Below are 23,344 nucleotides of genomic sequence, written 5' to 3' on the forward strand. Positions count from 1 at the left end.
ATATTTCAATTTCAGCAGCAATTTAATCATAGTATACAGCTTAGTACATAAGAATGATTCTCGTGATACACAGCTTGTTGCCTTGGAGCCAGAAAAAAAAGAGACTTTTGAAAAAGCATTACTTTTTTTCCCTCCTTGGCAGTGGTCCACAAGAAACTTTTTTTATCCAACTCACCATTATGGCCTTCTCTGCTTCTTCAACATTTTTCTTGCGGTTACGATCATTGATGTAACTAATACTGGAAATAGTCGATGTTCGTAATTTGTCTAGTTCTTCAGCTCTTTCTTCCAACTCTTGGAGTTTCTGCTGAATCCTTGCTGCCTCTTCTTCATCACCTCTGCAAAAAAAGAAGGGGGAACATAAAATATGAAATATACTGAGCAGGTTATTGGTATTCCAAGCCCATATTTTTATAATAAAATCAGGAATTGTTACAGAGAAAAATACAAAATGAGAGGAAAATCAATACGTTGTGACAGTACCACGACATTTAACAGTGCCGCCCCGACAGTACGCGCAAACGGCGATAGAGGCGCTCCGCAACTCGGCTGAGCGCGGGAGCACCACCTAGCTACGAACGGCGCGGGCCGCATGTCACGGCACGGTAGTAGAGTAAGAGATACTGAGCTGTTATCATGTAACGAGCTATTGTTTCTAAGTGAGTGTGTTTGAATATCCACGCAGTTATTGGTGATTAAAGGTTATAACACTTTTTGGCGACGAGGTTGGATATTTTCACTGCGTTGTGGATTTGTGTGTTCGTGACGGGGCAGACATGGAACAGCTTATGCAAGTGCTCATTGAACAACAAACACAGCTGACGGCTGCTATTCAGGCATTGTCGACGTCGCTTACTCATCGTCTGTCTTCCTCTTCTCCGCCTCCATTCCCTCCTTACGACGAGGCCGCTGAAGATTGGGAGGATTATGAGAAGGGTTTGCGGCAACACTTCTTGGCTTTCGGCGTTGTCGACGCTCCTATGTGTAAGTCGTTATTTCTATCTTGGATTTCCCAACGGATCTATCAGCTGCTATCTCAGTTAGCCCATCTGCGGGAACCTGCCTCTCTGTCCTTCCAAGAAATGTGTGACTTATTGTCTAACTATTACCGAAAAAACACCCATGTCGTTGCCGCCCGCGTGGCGTTATACCGGTGTCGTAAACAGCCACATCAATCTTACCGGGCTTGGGCGGCGGAACTACACGGTCTGAGTAGGAAATGTCAGTTTGTCACGGACACTCATCATGAGTCTTATGCTGATTCAATGGTTAGGGATGCTATTCTACGGCTTGCTCCTGATAAAGAAGTTCGGCAACGTGCCCTACAACTGCCAAACCCGTCGTTGTCGGAAGTTCTAAGCATCACTCAATCCTTTGAAGTGTCTCACGCTGCTGGCGCACAAATAGATGCGTGCTGTGATGTAGGCACTGTACAGCCAACTTTCGACACGGACGATTTGCCTGTTTCACAGGAGAACGAAGATGTGGCGGCGGTTCACTCGCGTAAACAACGTCGCGTTGGGCCACAACGCTCGCAGCGAAAATAGCAACCACAGAAGCAGGTTCATTCTGCACTTCCTTCTTGTCCACGTTGTTTCGTACAGCATAACAGGGCTGTGTGTCCAAAACGTTGGGCCACGTGTAATTCATGTAGGAAAAAAGGTCACATTGCTTCTGTGTGTCAGTCCCCTAAAGTTCCTGTCAACGAGGACGAGGCATCAGACATGGATGTTAACTGTGTGCTTTCTCAGACAAATAAGTTGTTTGTTACTGTTTGTGTTCTGGATAAAGACATTCGCATGCAAGTGGACACTGGCTCTGCAGTAACTCTCATTAATTCTCGCACGTATTTGGAGTTGGACTCCCCTCCCTTGTCTCCAGTTATGCGAAATCTGAGAGCTTATAATAAACAGAAAATTCCTATCATTGGCCAGTTTGATGCTTCCACTGCCTACAAGTCTGTTGTTAAGCCCCTCACGTTTTATGTGGTGGATCATGTGTGCACTGAAAACCTGTTCGGTTATGATGCTTTCCCGTTGTTCGGGTTCTCCATTGATGATGATGTGCACCTCATATCTGAGGATATTCCCTATCAACAGCTGGATGGATTGTGTTCTGAATTTTCGTCCGTGTTCTCTGCTGGTCTGGGCTTCAAAAGAAGCCCACATTACTCTTAAACCTACAGCTCGCCCTAAGTTTTTCCGGGCACGCCCTATTCCGGTGGCGTTGCGTGCACCTGTCAAGGCTGAGATAGACAGGTTAACAGCTTCAGGGATTCTCCTTCCTGTTACCTCCAGCGAATGGGCATCGCCAATCGTGGTGGTATCTCAACCAAACGGGAGTCTGCGATTGTGTGGTGATTTTAAAGCCACTGTCAACGCTCAGAGCCTCATTGACACTTATCCTCTTCCCCGTCCTGAGGAGTTATTTACCAAGCTCGCTGGGGGCCAGCTCTTTTCCAAACTTGACTTATCAAAGGCATACCATCAGTTGCCGTTGGATGCTTCTTCCAAGGAATTTCTCGTTATCAGCACTCCTTGTGGGTTGTATCAGTACCAGCGGTTACCATTTGGCGTCGCTAGCACGCCGGCCATTTTTCAGCAGTTTTTGGAACAGCTCACGGCTTCCGTTCCCGGCTGCATAAACTATCTGGATGACATTGTTATCACGGGGGCCTCCACTGAGGAGCACCTTCGCAATTTGCGTTCACTGTTTCGGGTTTTGCATTCGGCTGGGTTGAGGTGCAATCTGGACAAGTCACAGTTCTTCCAACCCTCCATTGTGTATCTTGGTTTCCACTTGTCCCGTGAGGGTATACGTCCTCTACGTCAGCACATTGCGGCCATTAACGCTCTACCCCGGCCGTCTACGGTCAAAGAACTTCAGGCATTTCTAGGCAAGATTGCTTATTATCACAAATTAATTCAATCCGCGGCGGCAGTAGCTCATCCTCTGCATCAACTGTTACGCAAAAACGTCCCTTTCTGTTGGTACGACGAGTGTGAGCAGGCTTTTGTCCGCCTGAAGGCTCATTTGCAGTCGGCGCCTTGTCTTGCCACATTCCATCATCCGGGTCAGCACTTGGTTCTGGCGACTGACGCGTCACTGTATGGCCTAGGGGCTGTTCTCGCCCATCGGTATGAGGATGGGTTGGAACGACCCATCGCCTATGCTTCCAAGACCCTCAACGATGCGCAACGGCGTTACTCTCAAATCGAAGAGGAGGCGCTCGCTATCATTTATGCTCTAAAAAAGTTCAGCATTTTTTTGTATGGTTCTAAGTTTCACCTCATCACCAACCACAAGCCGCTGGTCTCTCTGTTCAGCCCATCGACGTAGCTTCCGGATAAGGCAGCTCACAGCCTGCAACATTGGGCCTTATACTTATCTCGTTTTCACTATGAGATTCACTATCGCCCCACGGCCCAGCACGCCAACGCTGACGCATTGTAGCGATTGCCGATGGGCCCCGACCTGGTTTTCGATCGTGATGAACTACTCTGTTTCCACATTGATGAGGAAGAACGTCGTGCGGTCGAGGGTTCTCCACTTACAGGTTCGCAGGTCGCGTCGGCTACTGCGCGGGACCCGGTCCTGCGTCAGGTGATCGGTTTTGTTCAACGGGGTTGGCCGGACAGGACCAAGGGCCGGGCATCGGATCCCCTTCGCAACTACCATGCTTTGCGCCTTCGTCTGTCTGTTCGTGATGGTGTTGTTCTTCTGGCCACGGATGGCGCATCTCCACGGGACGTGGTGCCAGCCTCTCTTCGCAAAGATGTTCTCAAACTGTTGCATGAAGGCCATTGGGGTATTTCTCGCACTAAGTCCCTGGCCCGCAGGCACGTTTATTGGCCCGGTATTGATTTGGACATCGCCCACATGGTTGCTGTGTGTGGTCAGTGTGCTCAACAACTGGCTGCACCTCGTATAATGCCCTCTCCGTGGCCTGATCCAGCGCAGCCATGGGAACGGGTGTACGCTGACTTTGCCGGCCCCTTCCTCGGTACTTATAGGCTACTGTTGATTGACGCCTTCTCGAAGTTTCCGTTTGTTGTTCGATGTCCGTCACCCACCACTGCGGCGACGACGCTGGCTTTGTCCAAAATCTTTGCACTAGAAGGTCTTCCATCCACGATCGTCATGGACAATGGTCCTCAGTTCTCTTCGCAGGCCTTCCGTGATTTTTGTACTGGACAAGGGATTCATCATGTTACCGCACCGCCCTTCCATCCGCAATCGAATGGGGAGGTCGAGCGCCTTGTCCGCACTTTCAAAAGCCAGATGAAAAAATTCCTTAGTGATTTTTCCACAGATGATGCTCTGCTGCAATTTCTGAGTTCTTATCACATCACGCCTCTGGGTGATCGCAGCCCTGCTGAACTCTTACATGGCCGCCAACCGCGCACTCTACTGCACCTGCTTCACCCTGTCAGGCCTTGTACTGTGTCCCCTAGTGCGGGAAAATACTCGGTGGGTGCCGACGTGTGGGCACGAGGGTATGGATCTCGCCCTAAATGGATTCCAGGGGTGGTCAAAGTTCTTCGCGGCTGCCAGCTTTGTGAAATATGTACGGACGACGGCATGGTTGTTCGCCATTACGATCAGATGCGCCCACGAGTGGTGGCCACGCCAGTGCCACCGCCCCTTCCTTAGCCTCCACCAGCCCGAGAAGCCAGTCCTGTCACTGCTGCCGATCTACCATACGTGTTGATGCAGCCGACATCACTACCGCTTCCAAGTATGCCGGAACCGGCCCCAGTCGCGTCGCCGCCTTCTCCGGGACCCATCTCGCTGGAGCACACCCCCAGGTCCAAGACACCTATGGATGCTGCTCCGGAGTTTTCACCCATCATCTCGTCCAGGAGGCACGTTCCACGCACGAGCTTCCGTCCTGGACATTTTCGACCATACTCTCGGGGCCTCACAAGAGGCCATGGATGTCTCCGCACTGTCCATGTCTCCAAGGAAGTGAGGTTTTTCTTTTTTTCATGGGGGGGGGGGGGGGGGGGGGGGGGATTTGTGACAGTGCCACGACATTTAACAGTGCCACCACGACAGTACACGCAAACGGGGATAGAGGCGCTCCACAACTCGGCTGAGCGCGGGAGCACCACCTAGCTACAAATGGCGCCGGCGCATGTCACGGCACAGCAGTCGAATAAGAGATACTGAGTTGTTATCATGTAACGAGCTATTGTTTCTAAGTGAGTGTGTTTGAATATCCACATAATTATTGGTGATTAAAGGTTATAACACAATTCATCACAATACAGCAGACAATGACTTTCTTAAGCCACAATGGCTTAATGTGAACTGTACCATAATTATTTGGCATCTTACCTATTACATTTCAAGGTACCATGTGAAAAAAATTACTCCCATAAACTTTTATCTGAGCTATAAGCTATTGTTTTGAAACATCATCATAATGTAGTATTGGTGAAGAAATGGGGGTGAAATGCAATAACAATCCTTCATATTAGCAAACTATTGGAATTTTAAAGCACGTTTGTTCTTGTGATGCACAGCACATCAGGGCAGCAGGGACCACAGGGAGTATATTCCATCCCCCCCCCCCCCCCCCCACCCCCCCCACACACACCGAATACTGCGTGGCAGAACAACTGAGAGAAAATTTGGAATACATTTCACGTAAATTTTCTCAGCATGTTATAGTCTTAGGTGGAGATTTCAATTTACCAGATATAGACTGGGACACTCAGATGTTTAGGACGGGTGGTAGGGACAGAGCATCGACTGACATTATACTGAGTGCACTATCCGAAAATTACCTCGAGCAATTAAACAGAGAACCGACTCATGGAGATAACATCTTGGACCTACTGATAACAAACAGACCCGAACTTTTCGACTCTGTATGTACAGAACAGGGAATCAGTGATCATAAGGCCGTTGCAGCATCCCTGAATATGGAAGTTAATAGGAATATAAAAAAAGGGAGGAAGGTTTATCTGTTTAGCAAGAGTAATAGAAGGCAGATTTCAGACTACCTAACAGATCAAAACGAAAATTTCTGTTCCGACACTGACAATGTTGAGTGTTTATGGAAAAAGTTCAAGGCAATCGTAAAATGCGTTTTAGACAGGTACGTGCCGAGTAAAACTGTGAGGGACGGGAAAAACCCACCGTGGTACAACAACAAAGTTAGGAAACTACTGCGAAAGCAAAGACAGCTCCACTCCAAGTTTAAACGCAGCCAAAACCTCTCAGACAAACAGAAGCTAAACGATGTCAAAGTTAGCGTAAGGAGGGCTATGTGTGAAGCATTCATTGAATTCGAAAGTAAAATTCTATGTACCGACTTGACAGAAAATCCTAGGAAGTTCTGGTCTTACGTTAAATCAGTAAGTGGCTCGAAACAGCATATCCAGACACTCCGGGATGATGATGGCATTGAAACAGAGGATGACACGCGTAAAGCTGAAATACTAAATACCTTTTTCCAAAGCTGTTTCACAGAGGAAGACCGCACTGCAGTTCCTTCTCTAAATCCTCGCACAAACGAAAAAATGGCTGACATCGAAATAAGTGTCCAAGGAATAGAAAAGCAACTGGAATCACTCAATAGAGGAAAGTCCACTGGACCTGACGGGATACCAATTCGATTCTACACAGAGTACGCGAAAGAACTTGCCCCCCTTCTAACAGCCGTGTACCGCAAGTTTCTAGAGGAACGGAGGGTTCCAAATGATTGGAAAAGAGCACAGATAGTCCCAGTCTTCAAGAAGGGTTGTCGAGCAGATGCGCAAAACTATAGACCTATATCTCTGACGTCGATCTGTTGTAGAATTTTAGAACATGTTTTTTGCTCGCGTATCATGTCATTTCTGGAAACCCAGAATCTACTATGTAGGAATCAACATGGATTCCGGAAACAGCGATCGTATGAGATCCAACTCGCTTTATTTGTTCATGAGACCCAGAAAATATTAGATACAGGCTCCCAGGTAGATGCTATTTTTCTTGACTTCCGGAAGGCGTTCGATACAATTCCGCACTGTCGCCTGATAAACAAAGTAAGAGCCTACGGAATATCAGACCAGCTGTGTGGCTGGATTGAAGAGTTTTTAGCAAACAGAACACAGCATGTTGTTATCAATGGAGAGACGTCTACAGACGTTAAAGTAACCTCTGGCGTGCCACAGGGGAGTGTTATGGGACCATTGCTTTTCACAATATATATAAATGACCTAGTAGATAGTGTCGGAAGTTCCATGCGGCTTTTCGCAGATGATGCTGTAGTATACAGAGAAGTTGCAGCATTAGAAAATTGTAGCGAAATGCAGGAAGATCTGCAGCGGATAGGCACTTGGTGCAGGGAGTGGCAACTGAGCCTTAACATAGACAAATGTAATGTATTGCGAATACATAGAAAGAAGGATCCTTTATTGTATGATTATATGATAGCGGAACAAACACTGGTAGCAGTTACTTCTGTAAAATATCTGGGAGTATGCGTGCGGAACGATTTGAAGTGGAATGATCATATAAAATTAATTGTTGGTAAGGCGGGTACCAGGTTGAGATTAATTGGGAGAGTGCTTAGAAAATGTAGTCCATCAACAAAGGAGGTGGCTTACAAAACACTCGTTCGACCTATACTTGAGTATTGCTCATCAGTGTGGGATCCGTACAAGATCGGTTTGACGGAGGAGATAGAGAAGATCCAAAGAAGAGCGGCGCGTTTCGTCACAGGGTTATTTGGTAACCGTGATAGCGTTACGGAGATGTTTAATAAACTCAAGTGGCAGACTCTGCAAGAGAGGCGCTCTGCATCGCGGTGTAGCTTGCTGTCCAGGTTTCGAGAGGGTGCGTTTCTGGATGAGGTATCGAATATATTGCTTCCCCCTACTTATACCTCCCGAGGAGATCACGAATGTAAAATTAGAGAGATTAGAGCGCGCACGGAGGCTTTCAGACAGTCGTTCTTCCCGCGAACCATACGCGACTGGAACAGGAAAGGGAGGTAATGACAGTGGCACGTAAAGTGCCCTCCGCCACACACCGTTGGGTGGCTTGCGGAGTATCAATGTAATGGTTCAAATGGCTCTGAGCACTATGGGACTCAACTGCTGAGGTCATTAGTCCCCTAGAACTTAGAACTAGTTAAACCTAACTAACCTAAGGACATCACAAACATCCATGCCCGAGGCAGGATTCGAACCTGCGGCCGTAGCGGTCTTGCGGTTCCAGACTGCAGCGCCTTTAACCGCACGGCCACTTCAGCCGGCCAGTATCGATGTAGATGTAGATGTAGAGGAGCAGTGTGCAGGATGTTAAGTTGCACATCTCAGGCAGCATTAAAAGGAACAAACGTTTACACGCTTCATACAATCTACGTGAAAACTTCTATATTAAGCAACAAATGCACATACCCTTGAGGTGACATAACTGACAGGATTGTGAAATACACATTTGCAGACGGTGGTAGTATCGCGTACATAAGGTATAAAAGGGCAGTGCATTGGCAGAGTTAGCATTTGTTTTCTGGTGAGTCATATTAAAAGTTTCTAATGTGAATTAACATATTTTGAACCTGGAATGGTAGTTGGAACTATACGCATAGGGCATCCCATTTTGGAAATTGTTAGGGAATTCAATGTACAGCAGTTGACAGTGTCAATAGTGTGCCAAGAATACCAAATTTGAGGCATTAGCTCTCACCATGGATCGTGCAGTGGCTGATGGCCTTCACTTAATGACTGACAGTAGTGGCATTTCTGTGTAGTCATCACTGCTAACAGACAAGCAACACTGCCTGAAATAACCACAGAAATCATAGCGAGATGTACAAAGAATGCATCCATTAGGACAGTGGGGTGAAATCTGGCTTTAATGGGCTATGGCAGCAGACGACTGATGTAAGTGCCTTTGCTAACAGCAAGTCGTTGCCTGCAGAGCCTATTCTGGGCTCATGACCGAACTGGCTGGACCCTACATGACTGAATAACCATGGCCTGGTCAGATGTGTGGGATGAGTTTACATGGAATGGACTGGGTCCTCTGGTCCAACCGAACCGTTCATTGACTGGAAAGGGCTATGTTTGGCTAGTTGTGGACCATTTGCAGCCATTCATGAACTAGTATGTTTCCGAACAACAACGGAATTTTTAAGGTTGACAATGCACCATGTCACAGGATCACAATTGTTCGTGACTGGTTTGAAGAACATTCTGGACAATCCAAGTGCATGATCTGGCCAACCAGGTCACCCGACATGAATCCCATCAAACATTTATGCGACATAATCTAGACATCAGCTCATGCACAACATCCTGCTTCACCACACTTGCGCAATTATGGACAGATATAGAGGCAGCACGGCTCAGTATTCCTGTAGGGGACTTCTAATGACTTGTTGAGTCCATGCCATGTTGAGTTGCTGCACTATGCTAGGCAAAATGAGATCCAAAGCGATATTAAGAGGTATCCCATGACTTATGTCAGCGAAGTGTAATTCTACATCTGTCTTATCTTAGAGAGCAGTTTTACAAAAATGTGAAATTAGAAACAAACAACGGAAAATCCAGGATGGAATTAACAATGTTATGAAAAGGAAAGTTGCTGCTCACTAAATATCAGAGACGCTGAGTCACAGATTGGCACAACAAAATTATTATATTGTGACAGTCTTTTTGATGTGCGTATCTGTGACTCAGCACCTCCGCTATATGGTTGAGTAGCAACTGATCTTCTCCTAATACTGTGAATTTAGAAACAGGAATACTGAACAATGGCATTTTGACTGCTAGTTTTCTGACTTCTACTGAGTAAGGACTAGGACGACACCAAGGTGTCATGAAAAAGTGTGCAGACTAAGATTGTTTATAAACCTTAAATGAAAACTTTTATAGTGAGATAGTGAGGAATGGAGGAGAAAATGGAGGCATGCAACACCAAGATAGATATCTATCAACAAATAAAAATAGTATCTTGCAATGATGACAATTGCTGAAGATATGACATAAGGTAACAACACTATGACTGCCCCCCCCCCCCCCCCCCACATTCAAAGCTGAATCATCTTTGTTACTTGACGATGAAGCATCTTATCAATTAAAATCTTCTAACACCGTGACAGTATTGAACTAAACAAACATACACACATAATAAATGGTTTGTATGTACGTACAGATGAGAAACTAAAACGGGCCTACATCAAGCTACGATGGAAGTACACTATCATATTCACCATGTCATTTTCTCAACCAGTCTTTTCCTATTTGTCACACAGTTTCATACAACATAACAAATGTAAGCTATTCACTAGTAAACACTTATAAGTTAGCTGCTGTGTCTAAAAATAATATTCAAATAAAATAATTACCTCCCAGCAGCCATATCTCGTTCTTTCATCAACTGAGTTTTCTTCATTGCATAATTATAAACATTTGTCTTAAACCTTTCTTTTTCACGAATAATCTGTAAAGTATAATAATAGCTATTAGGATATAACAACAATAATCAATGACAGTGCAGGTGTAATATTCTTACTAAAATTGTGTAGCAAATAGATGAGCTATCTGCTTAAAATCATTCTATAAACTAAAGGACATCAATCTTCAGTTACAATAATTTTAAAATAAATGGTAACAAGTATTCTGAGTACTGGACATTCGCTTACACATTATTCTCTCTGTCTCAATGGGGATGGTGTGGTTGAACATTACTTCATTGTTGTTATCAACTGAAATATTAAAATACAGGGCTATTACAAATGATTGAAGCGATTTCATAAATTCACTGTAGCTCCATTCATAGACATACGCTCACGACACACTACAGATACATAGAAAAACTCATAAAGTTTCATTCGGCTGAAGCCACACTTCAGGTTTCTGCCGCCAGAGCGCTCGAGAGCGCAGTGAGACAAAATGGCGACAGGAGCCGAGAAAGCGTATGTCGTGCTTGAAATGCACTCACATCAGTCAGTCATAACAGTGCAACGACACTTCAGGACGAAGTTCAACAAAGATCCACCAACTGCTAACTCCATTCGGCGATGGTATGCACAGTTTAAAGCTTCTGGATGCCTCTGTAAGGGGAAATCAACGGGTCGGCCTGCAGTGAGCGAAGAAACAGTTGAACGCGTGCGGGCAAGTTTCACGCGTAGCCGCGGAAGTCGACGAATAAAGCAAGCAGGGAGCTAAACGTACCACAGCCGACGGTTTGGAAAATCTTACGGAAAAGGCCAAAGCAGAAGCATTTCTTAAACAGGAGATTGGAAAACCGATGGATCGGTCGTGGTGGACATCATGCTCAACAATTCATGTCATGGCCTCCACGCTTTCCCGACTTAACCCCATGCGATTTCTTTCTGTGGGGTTATGTGAAAGATTCAGTGTTTAAACCAAGAAACGTGCCAGAACTGCGAGCTCGCATCAACGATGCTTTCGAACTCATTGATGGGGACATGCTGCGCCGAGTGTGGGAGGAACTTGATTATTGGCTTGATGTCTGCCGAATCACTAAAGGGGCACATATCGAATATTTGTGAATGCCTAAAAAAGACTTTGAGTTTTTGTATGTGTGTGCAAAGCATTGTGAAAATATCTCAAATAATAAAGTTATTGTAGAGCTGTGAGGCAGAGTACACTGAATTCTAGCACTAAACAGTACATAGGCGAATGACATGTCACCTACTGCTAGAAAATTTGCTGCAATATGCTTAATACGACCTTTCACATAAATTAACATATTTCGCTTTGGTGTCAATAGGAACCATCTTAATCAAGTAACAAAGTCAAAGGAATTGGAGCTGACAAAATATCTGAACAATTTTCATTGTACGACAAAGAAAGCTAAAATTTTAATTTTGTGGAAAATCTTTTTTATAGCTGTTTTTTGTTGTACACTGCCAAATCTTGGTCAGGGCATTAAAGTGTTGCCCTCATCTGCCTAAGGCCATTTATTTGAGGCAGCAAGAACTACAGAAAGTACACACGACTGTGCTGAGGCAGGCCCAATGTGCATCAAACTCACTCATTACTAATGACCTTGACAGCTGTTCGGGTGTGGCGTAGCAGGAAACTCCCAGATCGAGAACAAGACATCACAACTGAGACAGTTCAAACATACTTTTAGTGAAAGGGAAACCGGCAACATTTCACAACTAACTAAACACAATGAAAACTGCATGCATGACAAGTAAGTGTTTAATATAGACATTGTTTGAATGTCATAACATTTTGCTCTCCACATTTTTTGCCCTCTTGTTCAGGAACAGTGTAGTATCAGAAAATGGCTATAGTTTTTGTTCACTGAGCATTCACTTATAAGCAAAATTTATTGTCTGGTATGATTAATTAATGAAATCATTTTACAGCTGTATTTTTGTCTACCTCTGACCTCACCACTGGTTGGTTCCTCTCATCCTAGACAGTGACCAGCATTACTCTTTATCCCCACTACCCACAATATCCCTCTTTCTTCCTCAAGGAAGGAACCACGGCGCGTGCACATACATACATACGTGTGTGCGTGTGTGTGTGTGTGTGTGTGTGTGTGTGTGTGTGTGTGTGTGTGTGTGACCACTACTACACACTTTGCATACTGAAGGTTAATACTGACCACCAGCATTCTGTCTCAAATTATTAGTAGGGACTAGAAAACATAGCATCTACTTTTGGAAAAATTTGTATCTATTTTTTTGCTTGTAAATGATTAAACGCATAAATTTAAAAGGTTGTCATGCTACATAAGTGAAGACACAAACTATTAGTGCTCTGAAAGTGACTGTTAAAAAAATTGCTGACTGGGAACTTTCTGACTAGAATGTTTACTTTTGCAAAACCTTCAACACCTTTTTCTTCCAAAATGGTCATCATTTTCTTTGTTTGGCTGTGTTTAAGCTTTCAAAAATAATTGTTCTGTTGAAAAGCAGCAGCATTTTCCCACCAGTTAAGTGAACGTGTCACCGGTATAAGACGTTTCTGGTCATTATTTGTCTTTTCCAGCCAAATTTTTAGATTAGAAAATCTGCCGTCCACAATCTGCATGGCACACTGATACATTGTTACATTCGTACACTTTTTTTGCAAGTAAGTTCTTGTGCACATTATCTTTCCAAATTGGGCTTCGGCATTAACTGCTAACATTATCGATATTGTCCACATAAAATAAAGCTATTTCAAACTATCGGTAATAAATAGCCCATCTGGATACAATTCTCTATGAAACAGCGCCTATTAAGTAATTTCACGTTTTCACATTTTGAGGCAAATTCACATTGATTTCGCATTTATAGAAAAGTGTGAATTTTTATGGTCCCTAATTATTAGTAATATTTTTAAAGATACCTAAATGTAATATAAAATTAAAAATACAAGACAATTAGGACATACAACAGATTCAGTTCTCTTAATGCAGTAGCAATACAGTAGTTACATGGCAGCTACTCCTACATGTCAAGAGCATAAAAAGTACCTTTGCAACAATTTCGGAATATAGGACTGTACATTACATGTTTATTATGTAAGTATACCCATTAACATAGATTTTTCCCATTTCATCTTCAAACATACAGCTGTCCTCATAAAATAATTCATTTGTCTCTATTATTGTTACAACTTAACAAAATGTAATTAACACAATGTGGATTGATACAAAGGTCTTTCACTGATGCAATGAAGCCTGTCTTCCTAGTATTTCTTTAAATTGCAGAGCTGCTGATGAGAATGCATAAGGACTTCTTTCACAACTCTGGAGAATCTAGACAAGGCAGAGGCTTGGCCTTGCACCACGACAACACACTCGACGCCATAACCTGGGCCACCTGTGTTCAAATATATCTTCAGTTCATATTTATGCTTAGAAATTTATGAGCACTAGCTCTCGAATCTCTTTATAGGAGAGGGAACAGATGTTTTTCTCTTCTTTCACAACTGTGTTATCTAACTTTTGACGAACAGCGGGGCCACAGCACTCAGAGACAACAGTGGTCATGTGTGGGTGAGTTGTGTGTAGCTAAAATCTAACAGTCTAATACTGAATGTGCCTGCCTGCTGTTCAGCACCTCCTCTAAGCAGTGAGTAGCAATCGCTCTTAATATTTATAATGAAAAGTTGGATAATTATGTTCTTTCTTTTCCTCACTCAGGACTCAAGAGTTCCTTGATACAAGGATTAAGAAAGAAAATAGCCATGTCATGAGATTTATGCAGTAGATTAACAACTTCCCCTTTTACGAAGGCTTCAAGCGCACCCTTTCAGCCATTTCACTGCTGCCTTGACATCTTAACTCTCACATGAATCTAGTAGACTAAATGGTCACTACAAAAACGCAAGGTCAGCTTTTTTAACCCTCCAACTCATTTGTAGCTTCTTTAAAACAGTCCAGAAATTTAATTACAATGTCCAGTACATCTGGGTGATGTTTGTTCCTGCTTCTTTTTCCTCCAACAGCAAATTCTCAATGTGTTTCATTTCCGAAGGAACTGAATTCAACATCATGTAGATACTACTCCATCTAGTTTCAACATCTTGATGTAATTTTTTTTTTTCTAATCTTGCCACAACACCATATCGTTTCACAAACGTCACTGTTCTACACATAGCAGGAACCAAATTTTCATTTTCACGCAACTCTTTATGAAGCAACTTTTCATCTTATGAGTGCCTTACGGCCGTATTTATGCCATGCACATCAAATAGGAGAAATTTGTGAAGTTAAAGAGTTTTATTTATGTTTGGCATTAAATTTCAGAGCAGTATTTTCTCAAATAAATCCTTGAATATACACGGACACAGTTCCTAGAGAAGGAAAACCCTCTTGTATACTCACACATCGATTCAGATTAGTTATTGGGAGAGACTAATAAATATTTCTCTATTGACAATGTTTAAGAACCATAGATCCAATACACACATTTGACTCTGGTTGTCTGTTAATTGTTCTTAAAACTGTTCTTTATGTCAGAAGTCTAATATTTTTGCACTCCTTATCACGCCTGCAGTGCTTTCTTCTCTTCAGTGCTGAAAGCAACCCACAGGACCACAATAAAAAATTAAAAATATCATTAACAAACTGTTTATGTCAAATACAGCCCATAGCTCTCTCAACTCTCTAAAATAAAGAAGCAATTTTTTTCCAAAATACAAGACAAGAAAACAGCAGAGGGAAATATTATGGTGATTATTCCCATAATGGTCCGAAGTCGAAACTTGGTGGACAGTTCCTTTCAAAAATAAGGTTGGCTGGTTGACCTGGGGGAGCAGACCAAACAGTGAGCTCATCAGTCCCATGGGGTTAGGGAAGGAAGTTGGCCGTACCCTTTTAAAGGAAACATCCCGACTGTTGCCTGAGCTGAAGGATATCATGGAAAACCTACCGTATTTACTCGAATCTAAGCCGCACTTTTTTTCCGATTTTTGTAATCCAAAAAACCGCCTGTGGCTTAGAATCGAGTGTAAAGTAAGTGGAAGTTCTGAAAAATGTTGGTAGGTGCCGCCACAACTAACTTCTGCTGTCGAATATATGTAGCGCTACACAGGCATGCTTTGCAGGCACAAAGGTAAATACTGGCACCAAAACCTCTGAGTCAGTAAATAAATAAAAAAAAAAATAAAAAAGGTGGAGACAAGCTTTTTTTCTCTGCCCCGAGTTTCGACCACTGCATTTTCATACATTATCCAACGAAGTAAATACAAATTCTGTATTGTTCAACTTCGAATGTAGCAGCATTTCAATGTACTACGAAAATCCGACTGGCATGACTGTTTGGGATGTTTGTCAATATGGCCAACTCTATGTTCTGAATTTTTTCCTACCTGTGAGAAGAGATGGTTGCTAATAGGAACTTTTATGAATTGTGAATCACATGCAGTATTCTCTTCACCATAAGAATAATACGAATATAAACATTTTGCCATGTATTCTTTCGTGTTTGCTGCTATCTCATTTAAATCCTGTCTGCCCAATAAACTACGAAACTAGTGTGAGACAACAGCAAACATGGAAGAATATATGTATCATGTCATGTTTATATTCGTATTATTCTTATGCCTAATAGTGATACAGTCAGAAATGAAGCACGGAAATTGACTAGATTTTTAAATCTAAGATGACTAATTTATGAGCAGAATGTAATGTACAGAAGAGGCGTCTGCAAATATTTTCAAACGGTGAAAAATTTTCGCTAAACTCTCGTTCAGAATATCTTCTTTCATACACAGTCTATTATTTGGTTCTTGTTGATCATTATCAAAGAAAGCAGCAGTGTAAGTAACAACAAATAGCAGTCTCTTGCCATTGTTTCGCTAATGAGACAATTCCTCTCTCTCTCTCTCTCTCTTGCTCTTTTTTTTTTTTAATCGTAAGCGGCAGTAGCGCGCACAAAAGCAAGCCATGCCGCGAGCGGCGACAGGTCATAAACACACATTATCAGAATGCGACAAACACTGCATGACACAGTACAATAATGCATTTTCAGCTTAGAGTGACGTAAAACCTATAACAAAGAGAACGGCATTTATCAGATCAAAGAAAAATAAGCAATTGATTCAAACCAGATGAAGCACGTGAGAAAGGAAGGGTACCTGTGTAAATACGGACGGAGCGCCTGACGCATAGCAATGGCTACCCGGTAAAGCTTAACTGCTAAGCTTACGACTCGAACCAAACTACTGTAGCTGTATCGTCATTCATTCGACCTAAATTTTGTCTCATGTTACAATGGACCAACTTTGTTTTGATTTGGAGGTGCGGCCTAAAACTTTTCTCTCCCTAGAATTTCGAGTCTCAAATTTCAGGTGCGGCTTAGATTCGGGAAAATTTTTTTTCCTTGATTTCGAGTCTCATTTTTCAGGTGCGGCTTAGATTCAAGTAAATACGGTAAATCAGGATGGCCGGATGCAGGTTTGAACCATCATCGTCCTTGAAAATAAGAAACGTTATTAAAATTGTTCAATGAAATCACAGGAATGCTTCTTCTGAATCTGTTCTCAAAATTTAATTTACATTCATTTTTGTTCCATCATAAAAAAACAAATGTCTTATTACTGTTCCAAACATCTGTTCATAGTTCAAAAAAAGTACACGGAGAAAAGAAAACCTTTTTTCTCAAACCAAAAGTGTCTATGATTACAGCACCAGGTCAGACAGTGACATAAGTCATTGGAACACCACATTATGCCCAAAAGATGTATATCATGCAGGAACAAAACTATGCAACAGATTACCAAGACATATAAAATCTCTTCCTGAAGTAAAGAGCTTTAAAAAGTCTGTGACAGCCTACCTTCTGAAAAACTGCTACTATTCAGTCTCACAGTATCTTATGCAAGAAAAAATGTAATCTGTCTCTCTAATTGTAGAAATTAGTTATAAATATAAAATTTGTAATTATTAACTGTATAGATCCAATTTGTTATAAAAATTTAGATGATGTATGTTTGATGTTTGAAGAACAAATAGATAAAAAGGTATTCTGTCCAACATCCTGTGTACGATGTATGTATTGAGAAAGAGATTTATGTGGACTAATAAATACATAAATAAAAATTCACATCTTTTAACTTACATGGCACTGAGGAGCTTGACTAAAATAAGACTATCCATGAAAGAGATGCTTCAGTTTAGATAATTTAAACATATGTTTCAAAAATTAACAGAAGCTTGCAAATAAAACTTAGTCAATGTCATTTCAAACTATTGTAAGAACAAAAACGGAAAATTTCAGGAAAATCTGGTAACATTAGCTTGGCACCTCGTTCATCCAACACGAAATGATGCAAATTCCTAATACAATTAAACAACTAGCACCTTCAAATTATTCCAGCAGATTTTACCCTGGCTAAGTCTAGGTACATGCAGCAGACCCTATGTTCCATTTGCTGACATTTGTAGAACATTATCCTCCATTGAAGCACTGTTCAAATGGCACTTTAGAGTTGAGCAAAGTGGTACCTTGCAGGCTCACTGTGCCAGATGTCTGTTGCTGGCTCTTGCCCCATAGCACCTTGTGGCTCTAAATATGTGAAACAGCAGTAATGAGCTTACGAATGAGTCTGAAGGCGTAAATGACCAATTCTACAACTGTGACTCTACTCTGCACTACATCTACATCTGTAGGGTTGTAAGCCAATCCCTTCCTTTATTGCTTATTATTAATATTAGCTCTGTTTAACTGATAGGTTACTCCATTCTAGAATAACTTACTACCATGTCACATCAGATTTGACTGCTGTAACTGTGTGCCCCTGAAAGCACTGTGGTGCACCTGTAATTTACATTCAAAAATTCGATTTTTTGAAAGTAATTTGAAACAAAAAAATATGTTATTCGGTTTGTTGTTCTACAACACACTTTTTTTTGCCAAATGTTATCCCATCTACTCAAATATTTTGGCTGAAACCTGGACTCATACTTGGGCAAGCTACTGTTTATCCCCATCAGTAATTAAATTTAAGTGCACTTTGGGTAACATTACAGTCACCTTTAAGAAGAAATTGTATGCCCACACCCCACAATATTGTCTGTGAGATAAATGACTAGTACTGAAAGTTCATGCTAACCCAGTCTCTACGACTTGTGTACTCTAATGGCAAAAACAAAACACATCATGAAGTTTGTATCTAAGATTTATAAATTCATTTTCAGTTACTAGATGTATCAGATCACCTCAAAACTGCAAAGGACTACTGGGTGTGGACAAAAATATCTAAACACCAAGAATACAACACATGTACAAAAACATATGCCACTCAAAACAGCTTCCAATCATATAGGAATGGATAAATACAGGTCCCGTCTGATTTAGAAGGGAATCTTATATTATTCATCCTGCTGAAAGTGCCAAGTTCAAGCAACGATGATTGAGGTGGACAGCAATCAGTCACTCTTCTCTCCAATGCAGACCACAAAGTCTCAGTAATACTGGGATCTGATTAATGTGATGGCCAGTAGAATTGCGATGAGCCACACACAGACATGACAAAAAGACTATCAGAAAGTGAGCATCTCCGCTATATGGTGAGTAGGAACTACCCTTTTCATAATACTGTTACATTCCATCCTGGATTTTTCACTGTTTGAAATGACAGTGATATGGAGGTATGCATATGATTTCACACCCATGTACTTCAGCAATTCCATCAATCTATGATAAGAAATGTGTCACAATTTTCATCAATTTAACCTTCCTCAGATCTTTTCAAAGATACATATTCTATAGTTTAATGCATGAATAATTTCATTTTTCCTTGTTGTAGAAGTAGCTGTCATCATAAATAACAGACTGATTCAGGGCGTTATCCACATAAAAGACATACCCCTGTTGCTTGCGATGTTGAAAACCACTTCTGAAAATGACACTATTCATCTCTTCACGACAAGCACTTCTCTGTTCTTAAGGAAACATTATTAGGTAGTAGGCAATCTGTCACAAAACCTTGTCAGGTACCAGCACATAACACTTCAACTTGCCTTCTTTTTTCACAGGCACTGCCATTGTCTCACTGGGAGTTGATCACTCCAACATCTATGTAACTACTGACTGACACGAATCCCAATATTAATCTAGGCACACAATGTTACATTCCTCCACAGATACCAGTATTGTTTTAATCACACTGGTCAGCGTAATCTCTTCAGGGTATGACCGGGCATTCATCGTATCTTATTGGTATGGCGATAAAATGGCTACTGAAGGGAGATACACAAAGCTTTAAAGTGAAGAATGTGTTGTGCTTCTGAGATGGAGACCTGTGTATACGATTTATCTAACATTAAAACTGACTTATCACATTTCATCAATCTTAGTACAAGAGTGTAATGAAGAGAAAACAAAATTGATATGTTTACAAGGGTAAGTATAAGTAAGCATAACTTGTACAATGTGGGCATCCCCAGTACGGAAAAAGGGGCAACAGATACTTACCTTTTCTATATCTTCTTCTTTAAATTCATAAATCATTGCTTCCTTTATATCTTTCAGTTTTTGTTCAAGGTCTTCCTGAGTAGGCAGAGATACACCTTGTAAGGCACACGTCTCTCTCCATTTGTTAAACTCACTATCGGTAAAATCCTGATTGCTCACAAATTCCAAACGAAACACTCGCTCCTGTATACCATGCCTGTAATCAAATAAATTAGTAATTAACATGTAAAAAATCTTTTAAGATATATAACATAATTAATAAAAAACATTTACCAGTAGCCTTCTCTATAACTAACACTTGTTTACAATGCAAAATGTATTGACACAAAATAATCCTTGGTTAATAGGCTGTAGTTCAGTAGTCATGTTCACAACAACTGTATATGACCAGTTTTAAACTGATTATGCAAGATGAGTATCTGGCCACATTCTAATCTTCCGTTGCACCCTATAACTATTGTCATGTCATACAGAGTGTCTTCATGACCTGTGATACAAACCATTATATGCAGCTGTTTGGGAGTACTTGCTTCCATGATGTTATACACAAATTGTGGTTAACAATGCGAACATCCAGCATAATAGATTTAAAATAACTCCTATGCAGCCAATGTAGACAATTTAACAGCAAAATCCTAAGTTTTGTTTGCGATACAAAGCTTTTAATGTACAAAAAGTCCAGTATGATATCACGTCAGCAGAGTTTTTTAAAAAAAAGTATGGTATTGTGACAGTCATGTAATACAAGCGTCACAGCTGATGCTCTGATTATCCTGTTAAGAAACAGTGCCAAAAACTGGTTCCATAAATGAAGGAAACGAACTTAACTTTGGGAAATGAAAAGATCATCGACTTAAGGCAATTACGGCTGGTGGATGACCATGTACACCGATCGGTCAGAACATTATGCTCACCAACCTACTATCGATATAAACCTGTCCAGGCAATAGCAGCATCACCAGATGGGGAATGACTGCTAGTCAGACACACACACACGGTGCATGTATTATCAGTAAGTGTGCTATATGTGCGTAGAAGGCGGAAGGCGCACAATGAATCTAAGTTTGACCAATGTCAGATTGTGGTGGCCCAGAGGCTTGGCATGAGCCTTTTGGAACCCCCACGAATTGTCGGATGTTCGAGAAAGGCTGTGGTGAGTCTTCAACACGTGACAAAACCACAGTGAAACCAAGTCTAGGCACCTTGGGGTTGGGTGGCCACCCCTCATTACAGATGACGCAGACTTTAATGGTGGACAGAGTAAAGTGTGCATGAATACACAGTGTACCAAACACTCCTAAAGATTAGGCTCCGCAGCTGACCACCTACCCATGTGCCAATGTCAATACCACAACATTGGCAGCTATCACTGAAATAGGCACGTAACCATTGGCACTGGATAGTAGTGCAGTGGCAGAGCATAGCATGGTCTGCTGAATCCCGATACCTTGTTTATCATACCGATCGGAGGGCATGAATATGTAGTCTCCCAAGGTAACAGCTCCTCGACGTCTGTACAGTAGGACAGAGACAAGCTGGCAATGACTCCATTATGCTCTGGGGAACATTCATGTGGGCATTCAAGGGTCCAATGGAGCTCGTGCAAGGCACCATGACAGCCAAGGAGTATCTTACACTGGTTGCAGACCACGTACACCTCTTAATGACGATTAAGCAACCCAATAGCAGTGGCATTTTTCAACAAGATAATGCGCTATGTCACAAGGTCAGGAGTCTTATTGGGTGATTTGAGGAACACAGTGGCAAGTTCCAATTGATGTGTTGGCCCCCCAACTCATCAGATCTGAACCTGACAAACACATCTCGGACACAATTGAACGTGGCTTCAGAGCATCATCATCTCCCTCCCCAGAATTTAAGGGAATTAGGTGACTTGCGTGTGCAGATGTGGTGTAAGCTGCCTCCAGCAACTTACCAAGGCCTCATTGCTTCCGTGTCACAATGCATTGCCACTATTATCTGTGCCAAAGGTGAACATACTGGCTACTAGGTAAGTTGTCATAATGTTATGGTTGATCAGTGTATATAACAAGGAAGTGGGATTGTCCTGAGAAAATACATACATTGTACATAAGCCGGCTAATGCTTTACATGCATCTCATAGAAATCAATCTACATTTCTTATAATTTCCTTAATTGCAAATATACGTATGCAGAAATGTGTTCAAGGTTCTCAACAATTGCGTGACACAAATGATCTTTGACTAGCAACAAATGTAGACGCGCGTGTGTGTGTGTGTGTGTGTGTGTGTGTGTGTGTGTGTGTGTGTGTGTGTGTGTGCTGTTGCAAAAGTTGTTTAAAGCAACTGTCACAGTTTGTGAACTTGATTGTGTTACAGTCTAATTCACAAGAGTCACTGTCGTCTACTTCGTTTTAGCGCGGAGGATACAGCTCCTGTGTAATCTTGTTAAATAGGGCAGTTTCATCGGCGTGACGAGCGGCTTAAACGTCGCTACAGTTAGTTGTCAACACCGAAGCTATTATACGTGCAAACTAAGTTGTTGACAGTTGGCACGGTGGCTGATGAGGACGACTGTAAATGGGTAATACCTTTATGGTCACTCCCAACAGCCACCGCCCCGAAGTGTCAACTTAGTTTGCATGAATACTATGAAAGAGCGTGAAAATGGGCGCACTACTGGAACTTCTATGACTGAATCGTCTCAACAAACACCAGCTGCTCAACAAAACTTTCTACCAATAATATGATCTCATTAGGAAAAGCTGACATCACCGACAATGTTCCCAATACCTTAATACAACATTACTGATAAATACAAATATATTAGAAAAGACAACTCAAGTACTGGCACTTTTTAAAAATATTATTGGCATCATTATCTCTAACACACAAATTGTACTTTGTAAAATCAGTAAGTGGCATAATTTCTGGCATCAATAGTATGCATTGCTCTCACATATTTGGAACCAACATTTGTATTTTTACAAGAACTGGTGAAAATATAGATTGATTAGTGCAAGAGGGTAATTTGTGTGTTAAAGAGATAAGAGCCCTGTAAGGCATTTTAAAAGTGGCAGTACATGAGCTGTCTTTTCTAATGAATTTCCATTTATTAGCAATACTGTAATAGTTAATAAAATGTCTAAATGGGGATGTATATTGGGGTATGTTAGAGATATTCCAAACAGCTCCAGTATTCAAGGATGCTCTCATATAAAATCTTTGCATTGCACTGCTCTATACACATTCAACGATTTAAGCAAAGTATCACCCACAACACAGATCCCCAAAGCTCACATAGTGCCAGGCACAGCAGCTACTGCTGACACAGGGTGTCTACTTGGACAAGAAAAAAAAATTCCCGGATTTTTCCCGGATTTCACGGTTACGAACACAATTTCTCCCGGATCAAATTACGTATAAAGCATGTGAAAATACACCCGTGTTAAGTAACAGTATACTT

At 41.8% G+C, this 23,344-nt stretch overlaps 1 protein-coding gene across 1 annotated transcript in view; it reads right to left on the reverse strand.

Moving 5' to 3' along the window:
* The window catches only part of LOC126458192 (RNA polymerase-associated protein RTF1 homolog), a 125,573-nt gene that overhangs the window by 19,683 nt on the left and 82,546 nt on the right, over positions 1-23,344 (reverse strand). Inside the window, exons 9-11 of the mRNA XM_050095075.1 lie at positions 19,898-20,093; positions 10,349-10,443; positions 176-338 (exon numbers count right to left, since the gene is read on the reverse strand). Coding sequence (XP_049951032.1) covers positions 176-338; positions 10,349-10,443; positions 19,898-20,093 — 454 coding nt within the window. The remainder of the gene's footprint in view (positions 1-175; positions 339-10,348; positions 10,444-19,897; positions 20,094-23,344) is intronic.

Source organism: Schistocerca serialis, chromosome 2 (assembly GCF_023864345.2).
Source record: "Schistocerca serialis cubense isolate TAMUIC-IGC-003099 chromosome 2, iqSchSeri2.2, whole genome shotgun sequence".
Classification (NCBI taxonomy): Eukaryota; Metazoa; Arthropoda; class Insecta; order Orthoptera; family Acrididae; genus Schistocerca; species Schistocerca serialis.